This window comes from Cottoperca gobio, chromosome 5 (assembly GCF_900634415.1).
Source record: "Cottoperca gobio chromosome 5, fCotGob3.1, whole genome shotgun sequence".
NCBI lineage: Eukaryota > Metazoa > Chordata > Actinopteri > Perciformes > Bovichtidae > Cottoperca > Cottoperca gobio.
In genome coordinates this window covers 982713-1010000 of record NC_041359.1, presented here as the reverse complement: position 1 = coordinate 1010000, position 27288 = coordinate 982713, and the positions used below count along the sequence as shown (strand labels likewise).

Sequence of the window (27288 nt, the reverse complement as noted above, 5' to 3'; positions counted from 1 at the left end):
AAAACAGTAAGGATAGAGACACACATTAAAGTGGGGTTTAATATGAAATCAGTCCATATAAATGCTCAACCATATTAAACTATGAGGGACACAACTATTTGTTGTTTGTATTTCTTCATGATCATTAAAGTTCAAAGCACTAGTCTTTGTTCTGGTTTAATGTTTAGCCCATAGGTCTTCAACAGCTTTGCACATTCATATTCAGCCCCCCCCCCCCCCTCCACCCGTCGCACGGACCTCTTCACGCCTCTTCTTTTCAATATATACAGTAGGGGGTCCCTGCTCCACGCTACACCAGTTTGGGGGTCCTTGGCCTGAAAAACATTGAAGACCCCTGGTCTAGCCCATAATCCCCTAAAACATTTATTAGCTTTTACTTATTCTTCAGGGGAGATGTTGGCTATCCTGTGAAGATGCTGAGTCACAGATGATCTCTAGATAGAGATATTAAAAATGGCACAAAGAAATCCCGTTATTTACTATTTTAAAAAGGTGCAATGTGTAAGATGTGGTTGTTTTCATCCTTCCTGCCGCCAGGAGGATGATTTGCCGGGAGGAGGGCATGCGGTGGCTCCGAGAGACACACCTACCGTTGGCAGCTGTGGCGGCTGGATTGCAGCTGCTAACTGAAGGTCCGTCTCCGGAGCAGTGCTCTCCTCCAACTAATGACTGTACATTTTGATTGTATGGAGATAGTAATAGAGGTGAAATGCTGCCCCCTATTTCTCCCAAGCACGTGGCCAGGCATTACAGATTGCCCTCCAAATTAAAAACTGAATGCATCCTGAAAAAGCAGTGTAAGACCACCACTAATTGATTTACAAGGTAACACATGTGTTGCCTAATGTTTGCACAAACACACACCTACACCTGCTTACACCACTTCCCTTCATAAAGTGCACTCATCCACCAATATAGTCAGTCAGGTTCTTAATCCTATAATGAAGTGGTGCTAGGATGTTCCCACACTGTTGGCCTGACGTCAGTGCTGAAGAACTACGGACAACTCCACACACACACACACACACACACACACACACACACACACACACACACACACACACACACACACACACACACACGATAGAGGGTTTTAAGCAGCTTTGAGACTGCAGGACAACTGTGAGGAAGCGACACCTGCAGTTAACTTAACAGCCATTTGTTACAGGTCATTGTACTGACCAGTGATATGAAGCCAACCAGGTCTCGCTACAGCTCTAGAAATGATGCAGATAAAGAAAATAACTCTTTCTGTGCAGGACAGAAGACAAATATAGTTTAGAGCCCTTTCTACAAATCACATATAGACCTGAGTGGGGAACCACAAAATGCTTGCTCAGTCTTGTATACTTTTCAATTAATTAATTAATTAATTAAAGTGTATACAAAGTTACTTTTGCTAAAACACAAACAGCAATTAATTAGGTTTGGATTTTTTTTTTATAAAAGGGCAATCCAGCAATTTGGTATTGCTCTTCCATAAAAGTTGTGGGACTTCAAAATTGATGTGAAGAAGCTGATTTCCTGACTTTAATTCCCTAGTATGGGTCAAGCTCCAAAAATGTTGGATCGTACCTCTCGCATGATGCAACTGGAGAGCATCTTCTGTTAGACCCTTCCTGTCTGTGCCGTGTCAGAAGACATTATTCAACTGTTTTCACTGGCTGATGTTTCTCATAAAATTGGTGCAGTGCCACTTTAAACGGGGAAAAATAAAAGCTTTCTGTAGAAATAGTTGTATACTCAGCAAACTAAGGTAAGTATAATTTGGTATTAGTTATGAAACTATGGTATCACGGCACAGGTATCAAAACAGCTCTTTGGAAACTACTCAGGTAGTGTATCTTACCATTTAAATAAGATCTAATATTTTACAGGTACTCCACACAAAATGTCAATATTAATATTGCACCTGATGAACTTTATTTAACTGCAAAGCTTTGATCGATCATTATATGTTTAATTGTATGGCCATACTGTCCTCCACTTGCAGGTTCAGCAGTGAGTAATTATATTACACAGACAGTATAAGAGGCTCCGTTGATAAAACAAGCTCTTAGGTAGGTGATGGAAGGGATTATTCTTAGTCCGTAGGCCAAGCTGAGCCTGGTAACTGGGAGATAGACAACAGTCCCAACTTCCATCCAGTGATAGCTTTCTGAAAGTGGGCCAGTATTTTTTAAGACCACACCCACCGCTTCTTCTGCTTATTGTACTGTACCAAGCCCACCTACTGTCTGAAGTCTGTGCCAATTATCATCACCAAATGTTATTTTAAGTCCTGATTCCAACAGAGTAGAAACCAGAAGTTAGCATTGCCCTGGTTCCTTTAACAAAAAGCTAATAGAATGTTTCCAATTGATTTCTGATTACTGCAGAAATAAAGCTCTGTGGCAAACAAAGCTTTATGATACTTATATATATATATATTGTTCAGCAAGATAATCTTCACAAAGGAACAGGATAAACGAACTACACCACGGTCACATGACTTCACCGTCACCACCACTGAGTAGATGGGTCCCCAACAACCTCTGTAGTTTCATCTAGCCACTTGTTAGCAACCGCCTTTTTAAGCTTCAAAATTCACATTAAAATCTCTTAAATCATTCCTGCAGCACTCTGAATGGGCTCCTAGTCTAACAAGAAATCAGCTATGATTTAGAAACCATTGTCAAATAGCAGTTTGGTGAAGCGTGGTGCAATAAGTAAATGACAGTCAACATGACAGATTTGGAAAAACAACCATATCTGCTGTCGGACCATATCCATGCTTGCATGTGGAAGCCGTCCCCCCACTTTCCCTCACAAATCAAATCATACCTGACCAAATTAAATTGTATGCAAATTTGTTAAACAACCAAGGAACATTGCTGTTCTCAATGCCCATCATTGGTGAATTGATGGTCTTTAAATGTAACTTTTATTTACAATTTGCAACTTTGTCTAAGATTGTCTTAACTAGCTACTAAAAAAACTTGCAAGCTGCAACTAACCATCAATGAACCTTTACACTTGCATGCCGGACTAGTCCTTCTCTTCTTACACACTAAGCAATGCTCATTTCTTTCTCTTGTCTGTCTTTACTTTCAACAGCAGTACTTACGATCCCATTTTCCCCTTGAAGTCAAACACATCCTTGATATTACTGGTGTTTTTCTTCCAGCTGCAGATGATCTCTTTCCGCCCCATCTCGGCTCTGATGTTGCCGTAGACTCCTGAAGCACAGATGACATAAATTATTAATTCTTCTGGGTTAAAAAATAAAATAAGCTACATCATCATGCAACATAATTCTTGCACTGTGCAACCACTTTATGGAAATTAATTTCAAATCAAATTAACTTTCAATCGTCACACATGTACACAGCACTGCACACAGTGAAATTTAGACTCTGCATTAAACCCATCTGGGCTAATGTTTAGCCCTGTTAGGAGACAGTGGGCAGCTAATATATACACAACACTCTGGGAATGGTGTGGAGGTCCAGTGCCTCGCCCAAGGTCCACTTGGGACTTGAAGCAGAGACCCTCCAGTTCCCAAGCCAAGTCTCTACAGACTGAGCTACTGCCGCTTCACATGTCCCTCACATTTTATTGTTCTGTAAATTGTAGCATCTTGGTGCAAGTTGTGTATATGTTTAACTTCATAGTGAGTTAAGTTGATTTTATATACTGTATCTTTTGGAAGTATCGAAATAAATCAAACTGAATAGGAATAATAATTTCACCAGCATTGGCCGTACTCTTCATCACCTGATCTTATAGGGTGTGTCCCGTCCATAGGGGTAGCCAATCATAAAGCACATATGGATTGCTATGAAAGACACTCACAAAGGACCTTCTTTGTTATTTAGGTATGACCACTTGTTGAAATGTTGTAGTTGAAACAACTGATTTGATAAACAGTAAATGTATCTGTTAAATGTTTAATAGTCTATTAATAATTAGTTCAGTATTTAAAAACAATCCTGGCTCCAGCCCTGACCATAATGGTCAAAAATATCTGATAAACAAAGTCAGTGGGGGGGGGGGGGGGGGGGGGGGGTCATAAGCCTTTCCCCGACCCGCACCCTTCCCTGTTCCACAACTTCATGTTCTCTTTTTGTTCTGTTACATAAACGGTTGCATGTCCATGACTGAGGTCAGTCCACGTTGGGTAAAGCCTATTTGTACCATCAGATACACACGATTCAAAAAGACAGAAGATTAGAGAGGTGAAAAGCAGTGGTTAGTTAATCTTCCCTGCCATTCCTCCTGCCCTCCCTCCTTCCCATCTCCTGTACTCATCCCTTGTGTCTGTTGCTGGAACAGATTAGTGGCTGATTCCCTGACAGGACAAAAACTGGGTCGTTTTATAATCCTGGCCTTGAAAGGCCAATGAAGTGTGGCCTTCCAATCATTTTAATGCACCAATAATACTACATCCAAACATTGATATGCCAAATTATAAAATTCATGAAAGATCCTATTTCAGAAAATCATTGTCCCATTTTTTCGATTACATTCTGATTATATAAAATACTTTGATCCACAGGATTTTCACAACCACTGCATATTGACTGAATTCTTTATATTCTATATGATACATGAAATGATTACTTGTTCATTTTCATTTTTAAATAAAACAAATTTAAGTACTGATTTTAAACTTTTATTTGTGCTCTTGAATAGTTTGTTTGCTTGTTTCTAAAGCTCTAAATGTTACTTATGGCTCTTCAGACTACTGAAACGTTTAACAGTTTAATCATTATTAAGAAAGAAAACCTAGGGCATATTATTTAGTGATTTATGGAACCCAGAATTCAAGGAATGAATTAATTAATTAAAAGATGATGAAGATATACTTAAGATAGCTTCAACTGTTTTTGTCCCTTAGTGATTCAAGAAAGCATACTACAATGCAGCAAACAGTGTATAGCGTTTCTCTCAACTATCTCCCAAATGATTCATGTGAGTGCTTTTCAATGAAGCGTGTAACGTTAGCTTTGTGATCCTGTTAAAATGATAATGTTCATACATTGCAAACAGAGTTTGGCTTAATGACAGTATATCAAATCAGAGGACATCACGAACAAGGTTATGTAGTAATTAGCTATTGTTGGTATCTCTATAGTTCAATATTAAAGATTTACTATACAACTCTGTCAGGATGTGAGCGTCAGGCATATTTTTTTAACACAGGTGACTTAATGATTTCCATACTACTTACACATGACACCAAATTGACATACTCTAGTCTTGAAAGTGTAATAAAGTTATTTTTTACCTGAGGAGCGGTGTAGAGGTGGCAGAGCTGAAGTGTCCGCCGTGTACCTGATGTGTTTCAGGTAGGTTGCAGTGTTCAGGAGCAGGGGGCGGGGCCTCGGCCAATCGTCTCCTCAGTCTCAGCCAACAGTAACATAACGTGCTACATTCAAAGACTCTTGGAAACTGCCAAATGCCAGCTACAATGTTGTTTCCTTTTTGTAAAATTGAAACACAGTCTTTGTAATTAATTGTGTTCATTAAAGTGTGTTCTCCACTAAATATGGAAATATGTTTCTTTAATATTTTTTTATTGATTCAGCAAATTAATACGTAGTTCAGAGAATACATGTTTCTTTGTGTCTTGCCATACTAACTGTGAAGGCATCTTTTTTATTCAACATATTCACGCTGATTTTCATCTTGTTTTGACTATGTCCTCATATATTGGAAATATCTCATACTGCATGTCACCAGAAGTACTCAGATCCTTTACTTAAGTTAAAGAACAAATAATTCCGTCTAAAAATACTTAATTACAAGTAAAAACGTGAATTCAAAATGTTACTTCAGTAAAAGTACTGAAGTATTATCAGCTAAATGTATTTAAAATACCAAAAGTAGGCTACTCATTATACAGAAGGGTTTTGTGTGAAGTGTTATATTATTACAGAATATTATATTATTTTGTTTTTATCAGTTGTATCACTTGCAAATTCATGTACAAGCAGTTTAATGTTGTAGTTCGTCAATGTGGAGCCGATTTTAGATACTTAGAGACTTTGTATTTTCCGGGCCAGAGGTGAAGTTCGGACCTCTTCCTTTAACACTTTAAAACTAATAAGTTATAGACATTCTGATTGTTTTACAAGTTATAAGAAAAAAAATCACTGGAGAAGAGCAAAGTCAAATACAAAAGAGTACAAGTGTACAAGTACAGATCAAAACTCAAAGGACCCAGCCGGCCGAGTTCTCACAAAGTAATGATCTGGCCCCCCTCTTTATACCTTAGTTCACATGCTACACCGAGGATGAGGCTAAAAAGGTCATCCATTTCTCGTCGTCCAGTTCTCCTACTAATAAATCAAACTGTTGTTTTTTCTCCTTCTACCTCTGAATTAGCACCTGGAGTTTCCTGAAATAAGGTTTTTAGAGGGTGTCTTTGGGTCTTCAACTTAGTTTAGGTCAGTCGGGCCCTTTTCACAGGTGCATGTCGCTCCTTAGCTTCTCCTCGACATGCTATGGGTATATGGTATATGGTCATTATATCACAGTTAAGGGGCGTGGTTCGGCCCTTAACTGTGATATAATGAGCATATATCATGGTCTAAAGTGAGTTATTGCTTTTAGAAAACGGTTACCAAGTGTGGCAATATGAAAGGAAAATACACACTCCAATTTAAATAGTTTTTATTATTAAATAATGATGTTCAAAATAAAATAGTCCCTCCGTTGCCTTCTGCACAAAACATAGTTGCTATGCAACAACACTAACAGCTAGTGCGGTGTTCTGTTCGTTTCGTTTTTTTCCATTTGGTCTACCTGCTCTTCACGTAGCTCTGCATGTCGTCTTTTAGGGGCTTTTTTCTCTGGAGATAGGCACTGATCAATCCACTCCTCCAGAGTAAAGCTTTGTAAGTTTGTTTCTTAACGGACATAATTTAACAGCTGTATCGGTTGTAGCTTTTTCTCAGACGCGGAGGGATACTGACTTGTTGTGAAAAGTAACTACAATTCTACCCGTGATATACGTTCATTATACCATGGCTAAGAACCAATCAGATTGCTTGATTTGACATGTCCGTTTTATAATGAATATTATACATCATGGTTATTTTACACACTTTCATCTTATGTTTGATACAATGTACTTGATAGACACTAATATTCTACATTATACTGCTGGGTAGATAAGTAGTATATCATATATAACCATATCATGTTTTTATATGTAAAAAGTAACTATATGTCATATAACTGTAGTGGAGTAAAGAGTACAATATTTCCCTCTGAGATGTAGTTGAGTAGAAGTAGAATAAAGTAGCATAAAACGGAAATACTCAAGTATATGAAGTATATTGAGCTTTGTCATTTTTTGCTTTACCGTGAGTTGAGAAAGGAAAGAAAAATGGAAAATATGGATTTTAAGAAAGAAGAGAAGAAACAAAATACTTAAAAAAGGAAGAACAGAGGGAAAAAATGCAAGAAGGAATGAAAGATTGATATGAAGTATAAAGACAGAAAACACTTCAACCAAACAAGAAATCATATATTTTATATTTTATGCTATATATTGTTGACACTAGTACAATCTTACAATAACAGACATCAGCTAAATTAAGTAAAGGAAAAAGTACGTCCTTTTGGAATACATCAGAAGAAAACTAGGTTTTCCAAAAAGAAAATAATCAAGTTCCAGTGCCATACATGTTTAGCAATAAGGGCAGCATTTGAGTCAATAAGTTACATTCCACTTCTGCAAAATGATTTCAACAAAGTGCTTATTATTTATGACCAACAGTCCAAAGATTTAGAGGCATTTATTTTCAGCAATAATACAAAACAGAAAGGCAGCAGTCCTCATATTGGAAAATAAAGAAACGTGTTAATGTTGGATATGTATCTATGATTATCAAAATGGTCATCCATTAATTTCTGTTCCTAAATGTCAAACTGCCCATCATAACTGGGCCTTTTGTTCACTCAATTCATGTCTGCTTCTCTGAAATCAACATATTTTAAATCCACACTCCACATTAATACTCATACTAAAAACCAGTGCTCAGCAGCAGCCACTGAAAAAGCAACATTGCATTTAATTATCTCATACACATACAGTACAGTACATAGCATATCAGTCAACAGCTAATACAAAGAGATGCCCAGTAGGCCATATAACTGCATCATTAGTTGTCACAATTGGATTAATTTTCATACAGACAACATGTGAGAGCCGACCAGGGCATAAACAAAATATTGTGTGAACGCAAACATCATTCAATATTGGGGGAAATTCTATGAAAACGTTGTATGTTACCAAGACAATTACCGTTGAAATTTAAAGGGATTATGAATTGGATTATTAAAATAAGCAACACATATTAAAGACAAACCCATCAATCAATAATCCTAAAAAAAGTCACCGTCTAATGTTCTCCTATACAGTCCTTTTTAGCATCAGTTTACTTCAGGCTAGACAAAGTGTGTTAACATTTAACAACATAGTCAGTCACCAACTTGAAAAGAGCTTCACATGTTATTTGACAATTTATTTGACTTATTCAACTTTTATTATGACAATACAAACTTGCCCTCATCTAGAATTATAAACTCATTGAAAATACAAAATGCACATTTACAAACTGCTTTGGATGCTTACCAGGATTTAATGTATTAATGTGTAACTGCTTTTCAGTGTTATTATTACTTTATCATCAATTTATTCTTATATTTTTTAATCTATCTAAATGTAGTTATTTTATATTGCAAATTAATCAGGTTTGGTTCTTTAGAAGACATAAGGAGCATTGGCATCCCAATACACTACTTTGAAACACCACATTTAAAACAACAAACTGTTTTATTCTTGAGACCATAGAAAGCCAAGAAAAGTGGCCTCTGAAGGCTCCGCGTGTATCCGTTTCATAGACTGTAGACTTCCTCCCTCCAGTCACAACAAAGAGACGTCTTCTACGTCACTTGTTGACGTCGTGTTGATTTTGAGCGGAGAAATAATTTATTTATAAATTGACGCAAGGGCGCTAAATCTAAAATAAACCGTGAATAAAATGTGAAAATACATTAAATATTTTGATGAAGCAGCTGCACGCATGAAAGGTTCGATAATATTTGACCTTAACACAATAAACTCGTTACGTTAGCGTCAGGTAGCGTTAAACCGAGAATGCAGGGAAAATGACTTGCTAACACTGCCGGTCGGGCTAGCTACTTTTTAGCTAGCTAGCTAATGTTAGCACGAGGGTAGTCCTTACTCCTGGCGTTACCCTGCAAATACTGTTTGTCGTGATTTGTTGTGTTTTAGCGCTCTATTTATTGTTGCGATGTGTGGTGTGAATTACTCACTTTTTAAGTTTAATTAGGTAGTGAGGGAACTAGTAAGCTAATATTAGCTGGCTAGGTTAAGTAGCATCACATTACTTAGCTTACGGTAGGATGCTTCGTAGGAACCAAGCTATGACCTGTAAGACACCATTTAGCCCCTGTTAGCCGGCTATGTTAGCTTTCCTGGAAACTGTTTACCATAGCAGTGTTGCTTTTTCGACTCATATACCCAACTGTGTGGTTAACGTTACATCGTAGGATTATGGCGCCCCGCTTACAGCTGGAGAAGGCGGCTTGGCGTTGGGTGGAAACGGTTAAACCAGAAGATATCAGACAGGAGCATATCGAGCTAGCATATCGCGTCAATCTCCCGGCCTGCAAAAGAGGAACCTGCAGGTAACGTTACAATATTGAAACATGTTCGAACAAATAATCTCTGCTTTGCTGCCATGTGTCCAGAAAAGAATACCAGTAGCATATGTTTAATTAGATGTTAAGGTTGGAGGCTTAATGGCCAGCTCCTCAGAGTGATCCCAATTTTCATCAAAAGTCTGATTCCGTGTTTGTGGAGCTCTGTAACATTAGACTTTGTATGAAAGGTCATGAAGATATTCAATTCGCCATGCCACATAATCGCTCTAACGTGAATGCATATGATGGTAGGCAGGAGGAATCACAGTGATCACAGCATTCGTACAGTTGAAATGGTACTGAACTTTATCTTGCTCTGTGGCTCCCAACTGTATATAAAAACCTCTCTTCTAAAGTAGGAATTGAAACAGTAAGGTCCTGACTTGATCTTGCAGGAGGAACTGTAAAGGGAATCCCAACTGTCTTGTGGGTATTGGTGAACAGGCGTGGCTTGGGGATATTGATGAAAATGCTTTCCACAATATCGATGACCCAAATTCAGAGCGTCGAGACAAGGTATTTATTTAATCAGCCAGATATACTGGAAATTGTTTCCTCATCTGTCTTATTTTCTCAGATCACACATCTGTTGTAAGGTGGACTACTGAAGTCCTGGGAAGTTATCAAAAGGCCAGAGATGGAAGATATCTAAAGAGACAGTTGATCCTATCTCTCTCTCTCTTTCTCTCTGCCTCTCTGCCTCTCTCTGTCTCTGCCCATTCCAGAACACATTTGTTGGCCTGACCAACCTGGGTGCAACATGTTACGTCAACACATTCCTGCAAGTGTGGTTCCACAACCTGGAGCTGCGTAGGAGCCTCTATCAGTGCCACAATACCCGAGCACAGGAACACAATATTGAGTCTGGTATAACTGAAAACTAAATATGGGGGATGGTTCTTTTATGTTTGTTAATTTCCTGGTTTTAAGTCAGCATGTTATAGCAATATTTTGTGACATATTTTCACTTTATTTGTGTAATCTTCCAATTATCCTTGGTTTTCACTGTCAACATCAGAGCCATGCAGTCTTTCTAACCCTGTGCTCAGTACTAATTAGTGCAAAATGTCTACATAAATTCAAGCCAGAATGTATCAAATATTTTACCAAAATGCTGATCTATTATTTCCTAACATACAAAAGATACCAAATGAAGATCATGCAATATCAAAGTTTTAAAAGATTCTAGTTTGGTCTAAACGCAAATAAAATAGAATAACATAACCCAAACTAATATAATATTATCATAAGACACACCACCAATACAGAACAATGATCCACTAGCTGTTATACCCAAATAAATCATCAACATCAATTTAGTTTATTTGGATTATTCTTCATTTGTAAACCAATACATCTTAAATCTGGCCTACTGCCAACCTGATCTAGCTGTGCTTATTTCTATACAAACATTGTAACCCATTCATATGTTTTTGATCAAATTTGCTGGCTGACAGACAAACTTTCAGAGCAATATTTTTTTTCTTGATGGAAGTAATACCAGTGAACTAAACATCAGGATCACCATATTGTTGATGGTTTATAAAATGTATTTGCACATGGGAATTGGCAATATTTAGTTTTTCTCAATTATTGTTGTTTAAAATGATTTGACAGAAATTAGGTCCACTTACATATTGGCTTGTGTTCGAGTTTGTCTGAGGCTAGCATGACACTGCGAACTCCATACTTTTTAACTTTTTTATATGATGAAAGCATTTCATTCTCTAATACAGATGTCCATGTATTTTTCAGATTATGAGCCTCAGTCCATCTGTGAGCATCTGCAGTATCTGTTTGCACTCCTGCAGAACAGCAATAGAAAATACATAGACCCTTCAGGGCTGGTCAAAGCACTGGGCCTGGACACAGGACAGCAGCAGGTAAATCACTACATTAAAGCTGTCAGAATTATCAAAACGTTCATTTAGAAATACAGGGCTGGTTTCACAGTTTGTTGAAAGATGATTGTGCGTTGAAAGGAGCCAGTTGAGGTGGTTCGGGCATCTAGTAAGGATGCCACCTGGGCGCCTCCCTAGGGAGGTGTTCCAGGCACGTCCAGCTGGGAGGAGACCCCGGGGAAGACCCAGGACTCGGTGGAGAGATTATATCTCCTCACTGGCCTGGGAACGCCTCGGGATCCCCCAGTCGGAGCTGGAGGATGTGGCCCGGAGAAGGGAAGATTGGGGTTCCCTACTGGAGCTGCTGCCCCCGTGACCCGACCCTGGATAAGTGGTAGACGATGGAAGGATGGATGATTGTGGATATTTATTTCTCGACGGTCCCATTTTCCTGGTTTTCCCTCATTGTGAGAATTGTGTTCTGAATTCTCTCACTTACATCTCTGTTGAACTGTAAATGATATCACCTCAATACGCAAATGGTCATAAAAGAACACTCATCAAAAATGACCAGAGCCCAAAGTGATGACTTACGCCAAATATGACAAACGCCAAAAAACTTTCAGTTGATCAACTAAACGATTATCCAACTACTAGTTCCATGATTACCCAGCAGAATTAAAACATAGAATGAGAGTGCTATGATGTTTATTAGCGGTTAGGTTTTGGGGACCTGTTTTTTTTTCTTTCTTTTTTTCTTCTTCTTTTTTGAGAATACAGTGCATTAAATTCAAACCTATTTGTTTTTTCAGGATGCCCAGGAATTTTCAAAGCTTTTCTTGTCTCTATTGGAGGACACGCTGTCCAAGCAGAAGAACCCCAACCTGCAGAATGTCATCCAGCGGCAGTTCTGTGGGCAGTTCTCCTACGTTACTGTGTAAGACCACTCAGTACTCAAATCTTTTTTTATTTAAGTAAAAAAGATTTTTAACATCAGAACTCATTAAAGTGTCAAGATTTGTTTTTCGTTAACTGTGTGCTAATTCAACCAGAGGCCAAAGTTAGATGAATTGTGTTCACCTTTCTGAACAAATCACAAAGAGTGTGGTATTTTTGCAGATTACACCTACATAAACCAATTGGTTTGACACAACAACTGATCTCCAGTGATAGTTTCTTATTCCACACATCACATCAGTTGTGTCTAAACAGCACGACACACACACACACAGACACACAAACACACACACAAGCAGATATACAGAGGGAGAGAGATTAGCTCTAATCGCTTGTTGATCGACGCAGAGAAACGCTCTTCTGGTGTGAACAGCAGGGCTACTGCTCATGCGAGAATTGACATAGCGCTGTGCATCCGAGTCCAGTGTGAACCCGTTACACTGTCATATATTTGACACGTCAAAGAATGCAATGATATGGAATACTGGAAAGTATACACTTTCACTATGGGGGGAGACGTTTTCTTGTTCCCCAGAGAGATGTGCTGTTCTGCTTTCTTAAGAACTTTTTTTTAAAGTCACCCTGTCTAGTTGTCAGAGCGTCACTTTTATCAGATGTGGTGCCAGTCAGAGGTGAAATTTGGTTTAACAGTAATGTGTTTAACATTCTTGAGGGAGATGGAAGCCTTGTTGTTGTTTTTATGGAGCAAGCCTTTATTTGGATTTGGACTAGAATCATGCAGAGGCATACAGTTGTTCTGGGGTTGACTTGATTTTTACAAGAAGAGTTTGATTATGTTTTTAGTCAGAAAAAAATAATAGTTCAGGACTTTGAAAACGCATCATTACTGCAAAAAGGTCTCCACCGACAACATGATTTTAGCCTATAACAAAAGCCGTTGAAATCTGTGGTGGAATCCGTTAACTTGTTTTTCAGCTGTAACCAGTGTGGTCGATCATCTGCACTGCCGTCCCGATTCTACGAGCTGGAGCTGAACATTCAGGGCCATAAGAACCTCACAGAGTGTGTCACAGAGTTCCTGAAGGTATTTTTCATTCCCTACATTTATGCGAACTTATGGGGCAACAATTGCGATGCGTTTGTATAAAAACACATCTGTCTAAATTGTCAAATGTCAGAAAACAGGCCAAAAAACGCCCCAATCACGCAACATTAAATCAAATGTATTTATAGCCCAATATCACAAATGGCACATTTGTCTCAGTGTGCTTTACAGACTGTACAGGTTACGACCCCCTCTGTTCTTAGACCCTCGCATCGCACAAGGAAAACTTCCTAAAAGAAACCCCATAATTAAAGGGGGAAAATGTTAGAAACCGTCATTTACTTTTACTTGTGTATGTGTTCCAAAGTTGAATTACTGTTCCTGAAAATCTCTCAACATATGTGTATTTGTTTGCTGTGCCTTGCCCAAACCTTGCAGGAGGAGAAGCTGGATGGAGATAACCGCTACTTCTGTGAGAGCTGTCAGAGTAAACAGAGTGCCACACGAAGGATCAGACTGCACAGCATTCCTCCAACCCTCAACCTGCAGCTCATGCGCTTTGTCTTTGATAGGTCAGCCATTGTAGTGCTGATTAAGAAGCACCTTATTAATCCCTCAAATCTAAAAATTCTATTTTTTACACTCTGTTGTTGTTATTCATTACAACACACATAGGCTGGAAATACACATACCGGCCACAATCGACTGCCGCCCCACTACTGAGGCCATCAGTGTGTACTCTGACTGCTATGAAAAGAAAGGTTTACTAAACCATGATGTCTTCCTCAGACAAACAGGCCACAAGAAGAAGCTCAACACCTTTATCAGTTTTCCAGAACAGCTGGACATGGGGCCTTTCTTGGAAGGAAAAGAAGGTATTAACAGTATGAATCTCTGTGACACACAGACACACACATTCTGCACTTTCCCTTAGCTATCGATGCTTTCTGACATGTCAGCTCTACAGAAGAAACTAAATGCATACACTACTCCTCTTTATTTATTTTTTATTTGTCTCTCTTGTCTTTGAATTTAGAAAGCAAGAGGGGCATTTTCAATAGTCCTCAGGGAGAAAAGCATGGTCAACAACGTCAGAGCAGGGTACCTTCATGTGGGGGATGGATTGATGTCACAACAAGTTCACTGCTTGCTGAATCTGAATTAGTATTTACTTGGCAAACATTGCTTGCTTGACTAAACTACATGTTATCCCCAAGCAACAGCAGGCATTTTTTGTTGATGACTTTGAAAAGGAAGTGTGTTGATATTTTTCCCTAGACCAGAAGTGTGTTTATGAACTGAGTGCGGTGCTGATCCACCGGGGAATCAGTGCCTACTCGGGCCACTACATCGCCCATGTGAAGGACGCTCGCACCGGCGACTGGTACAAATTCAATGATGAGGAAATTGAGAAGATGGAAGGCAAGAAGCTGCAGCTTGGCATTGAGGAAGACATTGGTGAGTAGTAATAAATGGACACTGTATAGTTCCACCTTCATGAAATCCTATGTAGTGTTATGTACTAGCAGTCTTATTGTTATCCAGTATCATTTTTAATGATTGAATAATGTTCTTTACTGTTAAAAAAAGCATCATATTATAAACCAGTTAAAATGTTCAACTGCAGTCAAGATGTTTATTTGTTGAAAATGGATAATCACTCGGGCTGGGCGACTAAAAACTCGTATCTCCATATTTTTATGCTGAATAGCGATAAATAATATATATCTTGGTATTTAAGTTCAGTTGTAAGTCAAAGCCACATATGTCACAAGCATTTGTCATAAGACATCTCATAATTTTGAAACTAATATTAAATCGGTATATCTTCAAAAGTCGATATGCCGCCAAGCCCTAGAAGTCGCCAGGATGGTGCTTTGGTAAAATAGAGAATTGCAAGAGTCTTAACTTTTACCCAGCAGAGGATCGTGTCTGTAAATACTTTCTCAAAGTTTGTAGCTCTTCTTTTTGTTTTGTCTTCTTGGTCCCCAGCGGAGACAGTAAAGTCCCAGACACGAAAGCCGAAGTGCAGTAAAGGCTACCACTGCTCCAGAAATGCCTACATGCTGGTGTATAAGGTCCAGGAAGAGGAGAATTCAGATACCTCCTGGACCAACGTCGAGGTGCCAGGTGAGAAGTAGAATTTTTAACTAATTTCCTGTGCGTAATGTGTCCTTATTCCTTGACACAAACAAAGATGGCAGCCATACAAGGAAGCAGCGAGCATATCTGGTTTCTATCTTTGTTTGTCTTAATGAAGTGCGACGTCTTGAGGAATGTGGTTTAATAGTAAAAACACAGGTCCATGTGTCTTTGTCTAATGGTTTCTTTAACCTCCGTCTGTGCTCCTAGCCTTCCTTCAGAGGTTGGTGGACCAAGACAACCATAAATTTGAGGAGTGGTGCCGTGAGATGGCCCACATGAGAAAACAGAGCGTGGATAAGGGCAAGGCCAAGCATGAGGAGGTGAAGGAGCTCTACGAGCTTTTACCCGCAAGAGACGGTCGGTAAAAACATTCCCTAATCACCCACAGTCCCCTTAACAGAAACACTAAAAACAAAAGTATACATGTTTGTTGTGACTTTCAGTACAGACAGTGTAATAAATGGATAGTCAAGATGATGGGGGATATTGCTTAAGTTTTGCAACAGCTCTTCTGTTTGTAGTAATACTACAAGTACAGCATAACACCCTACTGAACAATACGATTTAGGCAAATACTGTGTCTTGGTGTTGTGTATTAGAATGATATCAACAGTTTCCAGTTATAAAATAAGGCAGGTGCTGATCAGAAACTAGTAGTTGCGTTTAATTTCATACAATTTCCACAGTAGTTCACATGTGTTTATATATGGATATGTGAGTGAAAATATACAATAAGCCAGTTGTTATCACAGGAAGGATTTAATTAATCAAAATTAGAGCTCCTGTGTGTCTTTATGTTTGATGTGTTTCTGTGCTTTTCCTCCTCAGGCGAGTCGTACGAGTTTATTCCAATGGACTGGTTGAAGAAGTGGCTAGAGGACTCCACTGCCACAAGAGAGATTGACAACTCCAACTTCCTTTGTTCTCACGGCAAACTGCATCCAGACAAGGTGGGAGACTCCAAGAGGGTTTCCCTGCAGGCCTCTCAGGTCCTCTACGAGCGCTACAGTGGAGGGCCGAGACTGGACGGTCAGTCAAACAGAGGGTGTGATCTCTTCTCAAATCATGAGCTTCTGCTAAACTGAGAGTTTTAGTGCTTCCAATTCATAGTTACACAGAAGTAGGTATCACAATAATCACTATTCTAAAACTCAAAAAAAAATTCTGAGAAACTTCAAACCAAATATGTACGCATGTAATCAACTTTGCGTAGCTTTAAGCATCCTCATAGTTGTACGAGGTATGTTTGAGACTTAAAGAGTGAGCCTGTATTATAGCACTTTGCATGTTTCGAAATTTTGAGTAAAACACTAGACTTGAAGGCGTGTCTGTAGGCCATAAATTGTATCAGAGTAAACTTGCTGTGCACTATCAAAAGACTATCCAATTACTTTATCAGAGTCTACAAATCCCTTTAATAATGAACTAAATATGCTTTATCTTCTCAACAATGAAGTCCTATGGGTTTTTATTTTAGAATATGAGCATATCTACGCAGTCACGGGTTAGGGTTATGCATGCAGGCTGTTCACTACAACGCTATACAAATGTGCAAGTGATAATACGGAGATGAATAGTTTAAGAAGCATCAGCCACAGCAAACTGAAGTGGTTAGTTGAGTAACACGTTTATGGATCTTGATTGATCAAATTCTTAACTGTGATTAATCAATCACTGATAAATCATTTACATCACTAGTTGACTCACTAAAGCAAAGCAGAGGTTGAATTTTGCCAGCCTGTATTCCAGGAAATACTCTTGTTTGCTGTTTGTATTCAAATCATATCTGAAACCGTAGAAATGTCTCTAATCCTGACTGCTCCAAAACCACAATGTTTGTCTTCTACCTGTTTACATACCCCACTTATGTGTGTTTGTTCAGGCTCCTCTATGTGCAGAGAGTGTGTTGGCCAGCGATGCAGAGTGCTGCGCCTGAAGAACCAGCTCAATGAAGACTACAAGGAAGTCACCAACCTGGTTAAACGCACGCTCAGGTAAACATACGTTTGGTTAAGGGACTGTGGTGTTGTACATCAAGTCAAGTTTAGATCAAATTATATTTGAAAAGGGGCAATACAGAATTGCTATCAAATCAAGGTTATTTATATAATTAACTGATTGAGGCCAGGAGGAGATTAATTTAGTCTCTAATAATTATAATTTTATCATTAAAGAAGCTCATGAAGTCGTCACTACTGAGAGATATAGGAATAGAAGGCTCTGTAGAGCTGTGACTCCTGGGGTTGTTCTCATTTTCTTCTATTAATGAAGAAGCTCAGGCATTGGTGATCTAGTGGTTCGACTTCTAAACAGAAGACCAGAAGGTTGTGAGTTCAACACCAGAGCTGCCACCATTGTGCCCCTGAGCAAGGTACTTAACCCCGAGCTGCTCCAGGGAGACTGTCCCTGTAGGTAGTTCACTGTAAGTCTCTCTGGATAAGAGCGTCTAATAAATGTGTAATGTCTGCTGTAATGTAATGTAATTACGGAGAGCCTTATATGTTTTATGATTATATAGCTAGACTAAACAAGATTCTTCCAGCTTGGTGGAACGCCATTTCCTTTCAAGTTTTCTTGACTTCATTTAGTTTGGGGGTTTGGGGATTAAGCCACGGAGCTTTCTGTTTTATTAACTTTTTTGTTAGGAGTGACAGTCAAGTGTTATTCGCAGTGAGGCTGCAGCACTATCAACAAGATGATTCATTTGGGAGGGACTAAAGTTAAGGAGTTCTCCGCCACATTGATATTGAGACACTGTATTGAAGTAGTTGCTGATGGAATCACTTCCTTAAATTTTGCCGCCACAGCACTATCAGATAGACATCGAGTGTAGGATATTTTGCCTACTGGCTTGTAGTCCAGTAACAGGACATCAAAGTGTGTGTGTGTGTGTGTCTGTGTTAGTGGTGAGGGCTACTGGGTGGGCAAAGCATCTCTGCGTAGCTGGAGGCAGTTGGCTTTAGAACAGCTGGACGAGGACGAACAGGAAACCAAACACAGCAACGGACAGACCAATGGACAGGGACCACACAACAACAGCAAAGGTAGGAGTAATGCATGTGAATGTGTTTCTGTCTCTTAGTTTCTTTTTTAATCTGGCAACCTTTTTAACTGGAAACAAACATTCACCTTGTGTACAACAGATTTGCTGCTTTTTGTTGTAAATGTAATACATTTGGCTTTTGTAAAGTTTGTCAGACAGAAAAACAAGCTATATATAAGGATAATGGGAAATCACATGACACAATGATAATTAGAACAAGCGTTCACAGCCATGCTAGCGGTTGTATGAGGATGTACGAACATGCTGATGTTTAGCAGGTACAACATGTACCATGTTCACCATCTGAGTTGTTTTGATGTTAGCGTTCTAACATTTGTTAACAAAAGCACAGAGGCAGGGGAGAATGTCAACTCTGCTGATATTTGGTCCTGAACCACAGTATTGGTAACAAATGTCATTTTGACCTCATGACGTTGCCAGTTAAGGCCCCACCAAAGTGATTACAATTCATCTAGAGGGAAACTTTGTATACCAAAATCCATTGCAATCCAATGAACAGTAGTCTAGACCTTTAACAGAAGACCTCATGGTGGTGCTCGAAGAAAGCTCAAGGTATTGAGCTTTCTTCGAGGTACTGAGGTCACCAGGGTTAGGATATTGTGCTGAGACATTTCACTGAGTATGTACAAACTTTGACCTGCTAGTGGTGCTACAGAAAATGACATTGGATCATCAAAGTCATTTGGATTCATGCTTTGGGAATTATGGATATCGGTGCAAAATATAATAACAATCCATCTAATAGTGGTTGAGATATTTCAGTCTGGGCCAAAGTGGTGGACCAACTGACCAGCATTGCCATCCCTTTAGGCACGCTGCAAGCATATCTAAAAATGTGTTTGAAATCTATATTATGAAAAGACATTGAGAAACTGGTTGATGCAAATCCCCCGAGTTAGTCTGTTTGGTGACCTTGTATTTTAGTAATAAATTCAACTAACATCTCCTCCCATTCTTGATGAATTGTGTGAATGTAGAGTTCGGCCCAGAGCTCTCAGAGGGCAACGAGGATGAGATGAAGACTTTCAATGAAGACATTGTCTGCTGTCACGGTACTGTCCCAATATCAGCATCCAGAATGATTTTCCTAAATACTTTTGAACAAAAATGTTTTCATTGCTATAAGTTGTATGCTATAATAGTTTAATCTTTTTTATGTTGGCTCTTACATGTGTGTGTTTGTTCTTGCTTTAGGGGGTCTGAGTATTTTAGAGACTGAACGGAAGTTGGTATCCTCTGACGTTTGGACCAAGCTACGGGAATACTTCTTCAAAGCCCCAGAATTTACCCAAAACCAAGAGGCTTGTCAGCAGTGCCTGGTGAGCAAACATTGACAAACCATCCAGTATTCCAAGTATTTTCAAGCCGAGTGTAAAGATTGAACTTACTAGTACCACTGCAACACTAAATGGACATTTAAAGGATGTGTCCTTCTTTAAATATTTACCCCAGAGTAATTGTGTTTACAATTTTTAATTAATTTTGTGATACAGTGACAGTATTTGCTGTTCCATCAGGCATTGTTGCAGAAATCCTCTTTATGTTCTTTGATCCACTGTGATAGAGAGCAGCGATCGCACAAGGTTTGCATTGGAGATGGCTTTGCTATATGTGTTAGTGAAAAGGAGAGGATCACTGAGACTTGTTCAACTTGCTTTACGTTATCTTCACTATGGACAATCTCCACCAGCATCAGAGACTTGTAGGATTAAAGCTGAATGATCACAGCTTTTGTGATCTGCATGTGTTACTCAATGTGTAGTTACATTTTAAGGACGTGCGCCTTAGCTATGACAGCTATGTGCATAAGCTCTGTTGATGTCCTGTAACACCTTAACGTGGAACTATTAATCAACCCAAATGAACGATAGCTATTGTCAGACAGCAGGCACATAGACTAATGAGTCATGGCATCCACAGTTGGTGGATGTGTCTTGGGAGAGTTAGTTTTGAAATCCAAACTTGTGTCTCTTGTGTGTCCAGACATTAGAGCAGGAAGAAAAGGACAACGAGGCGGTGAGTAAGATGATGGCCCTGGACCAGAAGAACCAACTGATCAACCTCTTCAATGAAAAGAACCGGCCAATACTCAACAAATGGCCTCAGGTAGACACAAAGCCAAGCACCAAGGTGTCATGTAACCTCTTCACACAAATATAGTTATTGAAAAAGAGGCCAAATGTCTATAAAGAATATATATAGAGGCTCGGTAAGCAGATGATCCAGGTGAATACAGTAAATGCTCTCTTGTTTGTCTTTCTAGGGCACAGATGTACTTTACATAGTCCCTCTGTTTTTTGTGGATGAGTGGAGAAAATTCATCAGGTATGTTTGTTTCAAGAGGCTAATACAATTAAATTACTGTGCTTGTTATCAAACTGTCAACAAAAATAAAGTTTGCATTATGCTCTGAAGAACAGGGTCATCCTTAGTAAAGAGTTAGTACAAAAACAAGTTGTGCAAGAATATGAGATGTGTGTCATTTGTAATGACTAAACCAATGTCATTTATGTAGTTTGCATTAGGGTTGACTCTTTCATTTGTGAGTTGGCCCATCCCTAATGATGTTGGATAAGAATGGCTGTAAAATTGCATGTTAGCCTTTCAAGTGGTAATCTTTCTCTCATGTGTGCGCTTTTTATAGGAGGCCCACTAAATCCTCTCCAGTGTCTAATGTGGGCAACACTCTGCTGCTCTGTCCTCACGGAGGCTTCATGTTCACCTACGACTCCCTCATCAACGGAGATGCACAACAGTGAGTTCTGCTGATTTAACTCACTAAACAAACCAGATAAATGTTCCATGAGAATTCTACTCCTGACACCATGCAAACTGGAACCGCAATGAAACTTCACTGTCCATTGTAATTTATGCTAATAATTAGGGGTGTAAGAAAATATCAATACACTTAAGTAACACTATATTATGTCTTGTTATACTGTATCAATTATCAAAACACTATCCATTTTTATTTAATTGTTTACATGCAAAGATTTGTGGCAGACAGTGGATAAGATCATGTTGGATGTTACAGGGATCATGTTGGATGTTACAGGGATCATGTTGGATGTTACAGGGATCATGTTGGATGCCAATGCAGATCCCACTGTTCCCATTCCATTAAAACAGTTGACCTAAAATTTGATTTAAAATATCGCAATATATTGAATCGTAACCCCTGTATCATGACATTTATCCTTTGCCCAGATTCTTGCCAATACACAGACCTACTAATAATAAACCCTAAACCAAGTGAGGCAGCATTGACCCTACTTACTCTGTCTGCACACTTTATGCATGCACTCATTTCCTGAGCTAACCGTGTCAATATCTAAACAACCAGAATGGTCCTTATTCTTTATAAACTACAATGGTCTAGTCAAATCTGAATCAAAAAAGATGTGTAGATTTTAATTTAACTTGGCAGGTTGCATGAATAAAATGAAAATCTATAGAAAAACAACCCTGAAGTGATGTATTATTGATTGACGCTGCTGTGGTCTCATGTTGTGCTGTTTGTTGTGCTGTTTGTCCTGCACAGTGTAGCTCTGCTCTGGCCCAGCGAATGGGAAGTGATCGGCAGACTCTTCATTGTGGACCAGCCAATCTCCATCCACTGCTTCAAACAGACCACCCTCAATGGTCCCACTACTCAGTACACTACTCAGCCTGGTAAGAGTGCAAAGTTAGGGGAAATGGTTCACGTCACATATTCACGGCTCAGTTTTACAATGTTTATTCTAATGCTCTTTTTTCATATACTTGAAGTAATACTCAAAATATATTATTGAATATCATACACGACCTGTAGGCTTTAAAGGTGACTTTGTTTGTATCTTGCTCCTTTGTGAAGGGCAGAGACTGTAGACAGCAAGTATTTACAGCCTTTATAAAGGCTTCCAATAGTGACGCTGTTTTACAGTGATAAAAAGTATCAAAATGTCCATGGAACTTGGATTAGGTGAATTACGATCTTCGTAATCTCTATAACCAGATTCTGCATATGAATGTAAGGGGACAAGATTTTGGTATCTGGTTTCCATTTGTAGTCCAAGTAGTATTGACCAATCTGGTTTTGAGCATGCTTTGGTTGCATGCAGGTAAACAATCTGTGGAGAGCACAAGATGAAATGCAATTACCAAACAACCTGCTATCGCCTGACGATGATTTCGCTTTTTACTATTAGACTACTTCTGAAACTGTAGACGTCGCCTCTCAACTCCATTCTCATGTCTGACGTTGCTAATCGGACTGTTAACAAAGTCTGGCGCACAGAAGAGGAAGTCTTGACCAAGATATCCGCTAGCTGCACCAGAGAGGCTTATTGTCTTCAGACGGAGAGCCGATGGGTTCCGAGATTGTGGCTCTTCATAACACACCCACAGTTCAATATTTTGGGTGGACTGATGCTTTGACCTTTTTGGCTTCTCAACATCCTTGCTTTTTTGGATATTCATGTGTGTGCGTGTTTATGTGTTCAGATATCTGTTGGGAGTGCAGAGAGAGCTTCCTTTTCCAGCAGCAGAGGGACCTCAGAGAGTATACCCAAGCAACCATCTACATCCGCAAAGTCATTGAAGACCAGAGGGTATAAAAAAATAGAGATTTTAGGTTATCCAAATAGTGACAACTGTTGGGTGTTTTTCACATAAAGACATGAGATCCACAGATTCTCAATTGTTGTCCTTTGCATAGATGATAAAGGAGACGGCTCCGGAACTGAACGCCAGCAGCTCTGAGGCAGAGGAGGAGAAGGAAGAACCTCCAAAGGTAGATGGAGAGAAAGACCCAGACTTCAGCCAGGTAAGTCCACTAACACGCTATAGCTACAGTAACGGTAGTAAACGGTTATCTATAAGATATTCAGAGCATTACTATAGCAGCAAACAGCTGGAGCGTCACCGGAGATGGTGCCTTTTTGTCTCTAACCTCTCTCGTCAAACTTGATTGTAATAGAGCATCTTTGTTATCCATAACTAACCAATCCATCCATCCATCCATCGTCTACCACTTATCCAGGATCGGGTCGCGGGGGCAGCAGCTCCAGTAACTAACCAATCAAGCTGTAAATTATATTTATGCGTGTTTATCTTTAGTTCCCTCCCCTCCTTTCCTCTGCTCTGTCTCTGACTGTAGGTGTGTGCGCACGTGTGTGTGTGGAGTGAAGCCCCGCCCTTCGCAAAACAGAGCAGAGGAGAGAATGTGAATGCGCAAAGTAGACAGTAAACATTAAAACGTGCACATAAATGAGATAAATAACATAAACGTTTAGTTGATTTAATAGAAGAGCAATGTGAAAAGTGAGTTGTGAATATAAAAAAATATAAAAATAACCCTAACCCTTGAATGGTGGACAATGGTAGGGGAAACACTGGAAGTAGCACCAATGCAAAATTGAAATGCTGACATAATGACCCTTCCTTCATTTTTAGGTTCCTTGCACTGGAACACATTTACTTTACAACTATTCAAAATGGTCTAAAGAGAAACTTTAGGACAGCCAAATACTCCTCGACAATCGGCACTGTACAAACTTCAGGGACCGTCCAGCACCGACTGTAATTTGTCTAAAATATCACAAGACGGCGTTTGTTGTTCTTATTTCTGCTTAATTTGTTGTTGTTGTTGTTGTTGATGATCTGAAGGGACGGGCTGCCAGTGTTGCCTGCTTGGCGACTAGATTTAGCAACAGTGGGCTGGGTTTTTCAATTAGATCATTTAAAAATCTGGCTTACTCTTGCTGGCTTCTGCAATGTTACTACTCATCCTAACCGCTAATAATCACAATACTTTCTTTCAGTCACAAGATGGTGCAAAGCGCATAAAGTTGGATGACAGCAGCACAACATCAGCAGTTGCAGTTCCTGTGACCCACATGACCAAACTAGGTGGAATCAGGAGAAGCACCCGGCACAGGAAACTCAGAGGAGAGAAAGCACTCATCGTTTCAGCTACTCAGACACTTAAAGAGCTAAAAATACAGGTGAGAGCTCCATGTTACTGGACACAAGCCTGAAGCATTTAAATTGAACGTGAAAAACAAATCGTTAATGACATCTTGAGGAAGCTTAGAGTGAAGTTTGTTCACGTAAAGCCCTGAACCAGAACGGCTTATGATCAAATATTGTAATAGAAGTGTTCTGATTACTGTGCTCTGTAGGTAATGAGTAGTCTGTATTCACAAAAGTAACTGCTGTGCTTCTGACCCTGTAGATTATGCACGCCTTCTCCGTGGCTCCCTTTGACCAGAACCTCTCCATTGATGGAAAAAGTCTGACAGACGACTCGGCCACACTGGGTAGTCTAGGCGTCATCCCCGAGTGCATCATATGTCTAAAGGTACTCCATACTTAGATTTTCTAAATAAAGATCTTAACCACCACAGCATCAAATGATCTTGATGGTGATTACAGACATTTTCCTTTAATCCAAAACATTCCTTCCATTGTGTCCTTACAGGCTGATGAGCCAATAGCAGACTATGCTGCAATGGATGATGTCTATCAGGGTAAATGCTGTTATCTTCACCTCCTCTATATTACATTTATAAAACAAAATATTTTAACAATACTTAGTTTCTCATCTCTTTCGTTCACAGTGAGAATGCCTGAAGAGGGATTTAAAGGTGAGCATACTTTTTCTTCATTTGTTTCGAAATGTTTGTTTTCTTTTTTTCTTCCTTATCCAGTAGGAAGTGATCATCTTTATTATCTACACAATGCGTTACAACTCAGGGGGACTACCCCGATAATCAAACTGAATTTACCTCATTATTCTATTTAAATTGCTGAAAAAAGTGAGATGTGGGCATCGACCCAGAGGAATGGAACCAGGTCAGAGAGGCCACAGAATACAGGAAACGTCACAGCACTACACTTTTATCTTAGTAATAGTTAGTTGGATTTTGCCTCGTCTTAGAATTTCCAATTCACAGTTGATGATAATTTATTTGTCTGAAGAATTAACCTTATTTTTAGGGCTTGGCATTGAAGCCAAATATTTGAATACTGACCAAACATACACAAATGTCTGACCTGAATATTTAGTCAATTAAATCAGTTGTGTTAGTTGTGTACTGTATTGGGTGGCTAAACCCTTTTCTGGTGGAGTGTGTTTTTAGTTTTGATTTAATCTAAGAATTTCTGTCTCTGCAGGCACTGGGCTCCTGGGGCACTGAGGAAAGCTGGGCTGTAGCTATGCTTGAATTGGACAGATGACGAATGGACATTTTAAAAGAAAGTTTGAATTTGTCAAGTGTCCATATATAAATAAGTGCTTTAATTTGTTTTTTTACGTTTTGAGTAGGCTTTCTTTAATAAAACTGTGACTATGTTGCAAAGCCGCCGTTTTTCTCTACATAGGGTTAGCTGGCCTTTGATATTTAAAATTCCTAATCATTCTGAAGGACTGTGTGGTAGTGCTGCTACCTGACTAATAGAAACCGGATGAGGAAGCTAAGTGGATCTGTTGTATTCTGAGGCTTGGTTTCAGTTAAGTTCTACTTTTACTCAAGAAAATGGGCTTTGTTTTTGACTCTTTTAAATTATGGCAGACAAATTCAATACAATGTTCTTTCTTTTGATTATGTGGAAGCTTGTGTTCTCACTGCAGAGTTTTCAGGTTTGTCAAAAGAATGCACGAGTAACTGTTAAGTATTACAAATATAACTGCTCTTAAATGTTAGAACATTAATTACCTCTACAGCAAATCTATATCCATATACTCCATGTGGCATTTAGAGATACATAGCTACACGGTATGTATAGAGGGTGATTCCTTGAGAGTTGGAAGTGAGAAACAGAATGCAAGCAGTGATATGTCCTGTTCTTTTCACTGTTATTTCTTATGGACAATAAAGTTATTTTCAAAGCACTCTGTACTCACATACTTGTAATTATGCGATTCAACAAATAGAATGTGGTATTGGTGGTATAGTGTTTATGAGAGCAACGCTATTGGCCTGATGCAACATCCACACCTATTGAATATTATTAGTAATGACGTGGTCACTGTGCCAACAGGTTGTTTCTTCCATTGTTGAAACTATTTTCCATCGATTCAGCTGTCCTCGAAATCGCTGAATAAAGGACTGAAAGGGTTTGTTGTGTTGACAGAATCAAACCAAATAAGTGAAATATGCACAGCTGTTTTCCTTTTGAGATTCCTTGCAAAATTCAAAGTTGGTATAGGATTTAATAGTTTTTATTTACAGATAAAATAAGGCAACACCTTTGTACAATATATCTTTAATACATTTTTAAACATCTTTGCATATATTGTTAGACTACTGACTGCCAGAATAGATATTGTAAGTTTTCAGGTTGAGCTTTGCTAAAGGACAATTTATATTTAAATACTCCTTAAATTTGAGAAAATACAACTTTTGAGAGGCAAAGTCCAAACTGTTATCCAACGAATATGCTTAGCAAAGTAAGGACAAAGAGCGAAAAGCTCTGTTTTTGCCAATAGTGAGAAACACATTTTTCCACAAGAGGATGAAAGACAATTAAGTGTCAAAAGGGAGAAAACCAGAAGTATTGGGAGCAGTATATGC

At 39.0% G+C, this 27288-nt stretch overlaps 2 protein-coding genes across 10 annotated transcripts in view; one reads left to right on the top strand and one right to left on the bottom strand.

Moving 5' to 3' along the window:
- The window catches only part of LOC115008448 (calcium/calmodulin-dependent protein kinase type 1D-like), a 12756-nt gene extending 7386 nt beyond the window's left edge, over positions 1-5370 (bottom strand). Inside the window, exons 1-2 of the mRNA XM_029432058.1 lie at positions 5270-5370; positions 3107-3218 (exon numbers count right to left, since the gene is read on the bottom strand). Coding sequence (XP_029287918.1) covers positions 3107-3192 — 86 coding nt within the window. The 5' untranslated portion in view covers positions 3193-3218; positions 5270-5370. The remainder of the gene's footprint in view (positions 1-3106; positions 3219-5269) is intronic.
- A 3559-nt stretch (positions 5371-8929) lies between these two features.
- Positions 8930-26607, top strand: usp48 (ubiquitin specific peptidase 48). Of its 9 annotated transcripts, XM_029431762.1 has the most exons (28): positions 8931-9084; positions 9568-9705; positions 10116-10236; positions 10446-10587; positions 11476-11603; positions 12374-12498; positions 13455-13563; positions 13963-14096; positions 14314-14399; positions 14803-14982; positions 15517-15654; positions 15877-16026; positions 16498-16698; positions 17552-17663; positions 18574-18713; positions 19711-19785; positions 19928-20052; positions 20717-20839; positions 20997-21058; positions 21378-21488; positions 22275-22405; positions 23216-23322; positions 23430-23537; positions 24535-24717; positions 24948-25073; positions 25194-25242; positions 25333-25359; positions 25889-26607. In XM_029431762.1, the coding sequence occupies exons 2-28, from the start codon at positions 9572-9574 to the stop codon at positions 25909-25911; spliced, it is 3150 nt and encodes a 1049-aa protein (XP_029287622.1). In that variant the 5' UTR covers positions 8931-9084; positions 9568-9571; the 3' UTR covers positions 25912-26607. The 9 variants fall into 9 exon arrangements, 7 of the variants coding, with proteins under 7 accessions (XP_029287625.1, XP_029287626.1, XP_029287627.1 ...); XM_029431763.1 differs by having other exon boundaries at positions 8932-9705; XR_003832282.1 differs by lacking the exons at positions 24535-24717; positions 24948-25073; positions 25194-25242; positions 25333-25359; positions 25889-26607 and having other exon boundaries at positions 8930-9084; positions 22280-22405; positions 23430-23460.
- Positions 26608-27288: the final 681 nt, after the last annotated feature.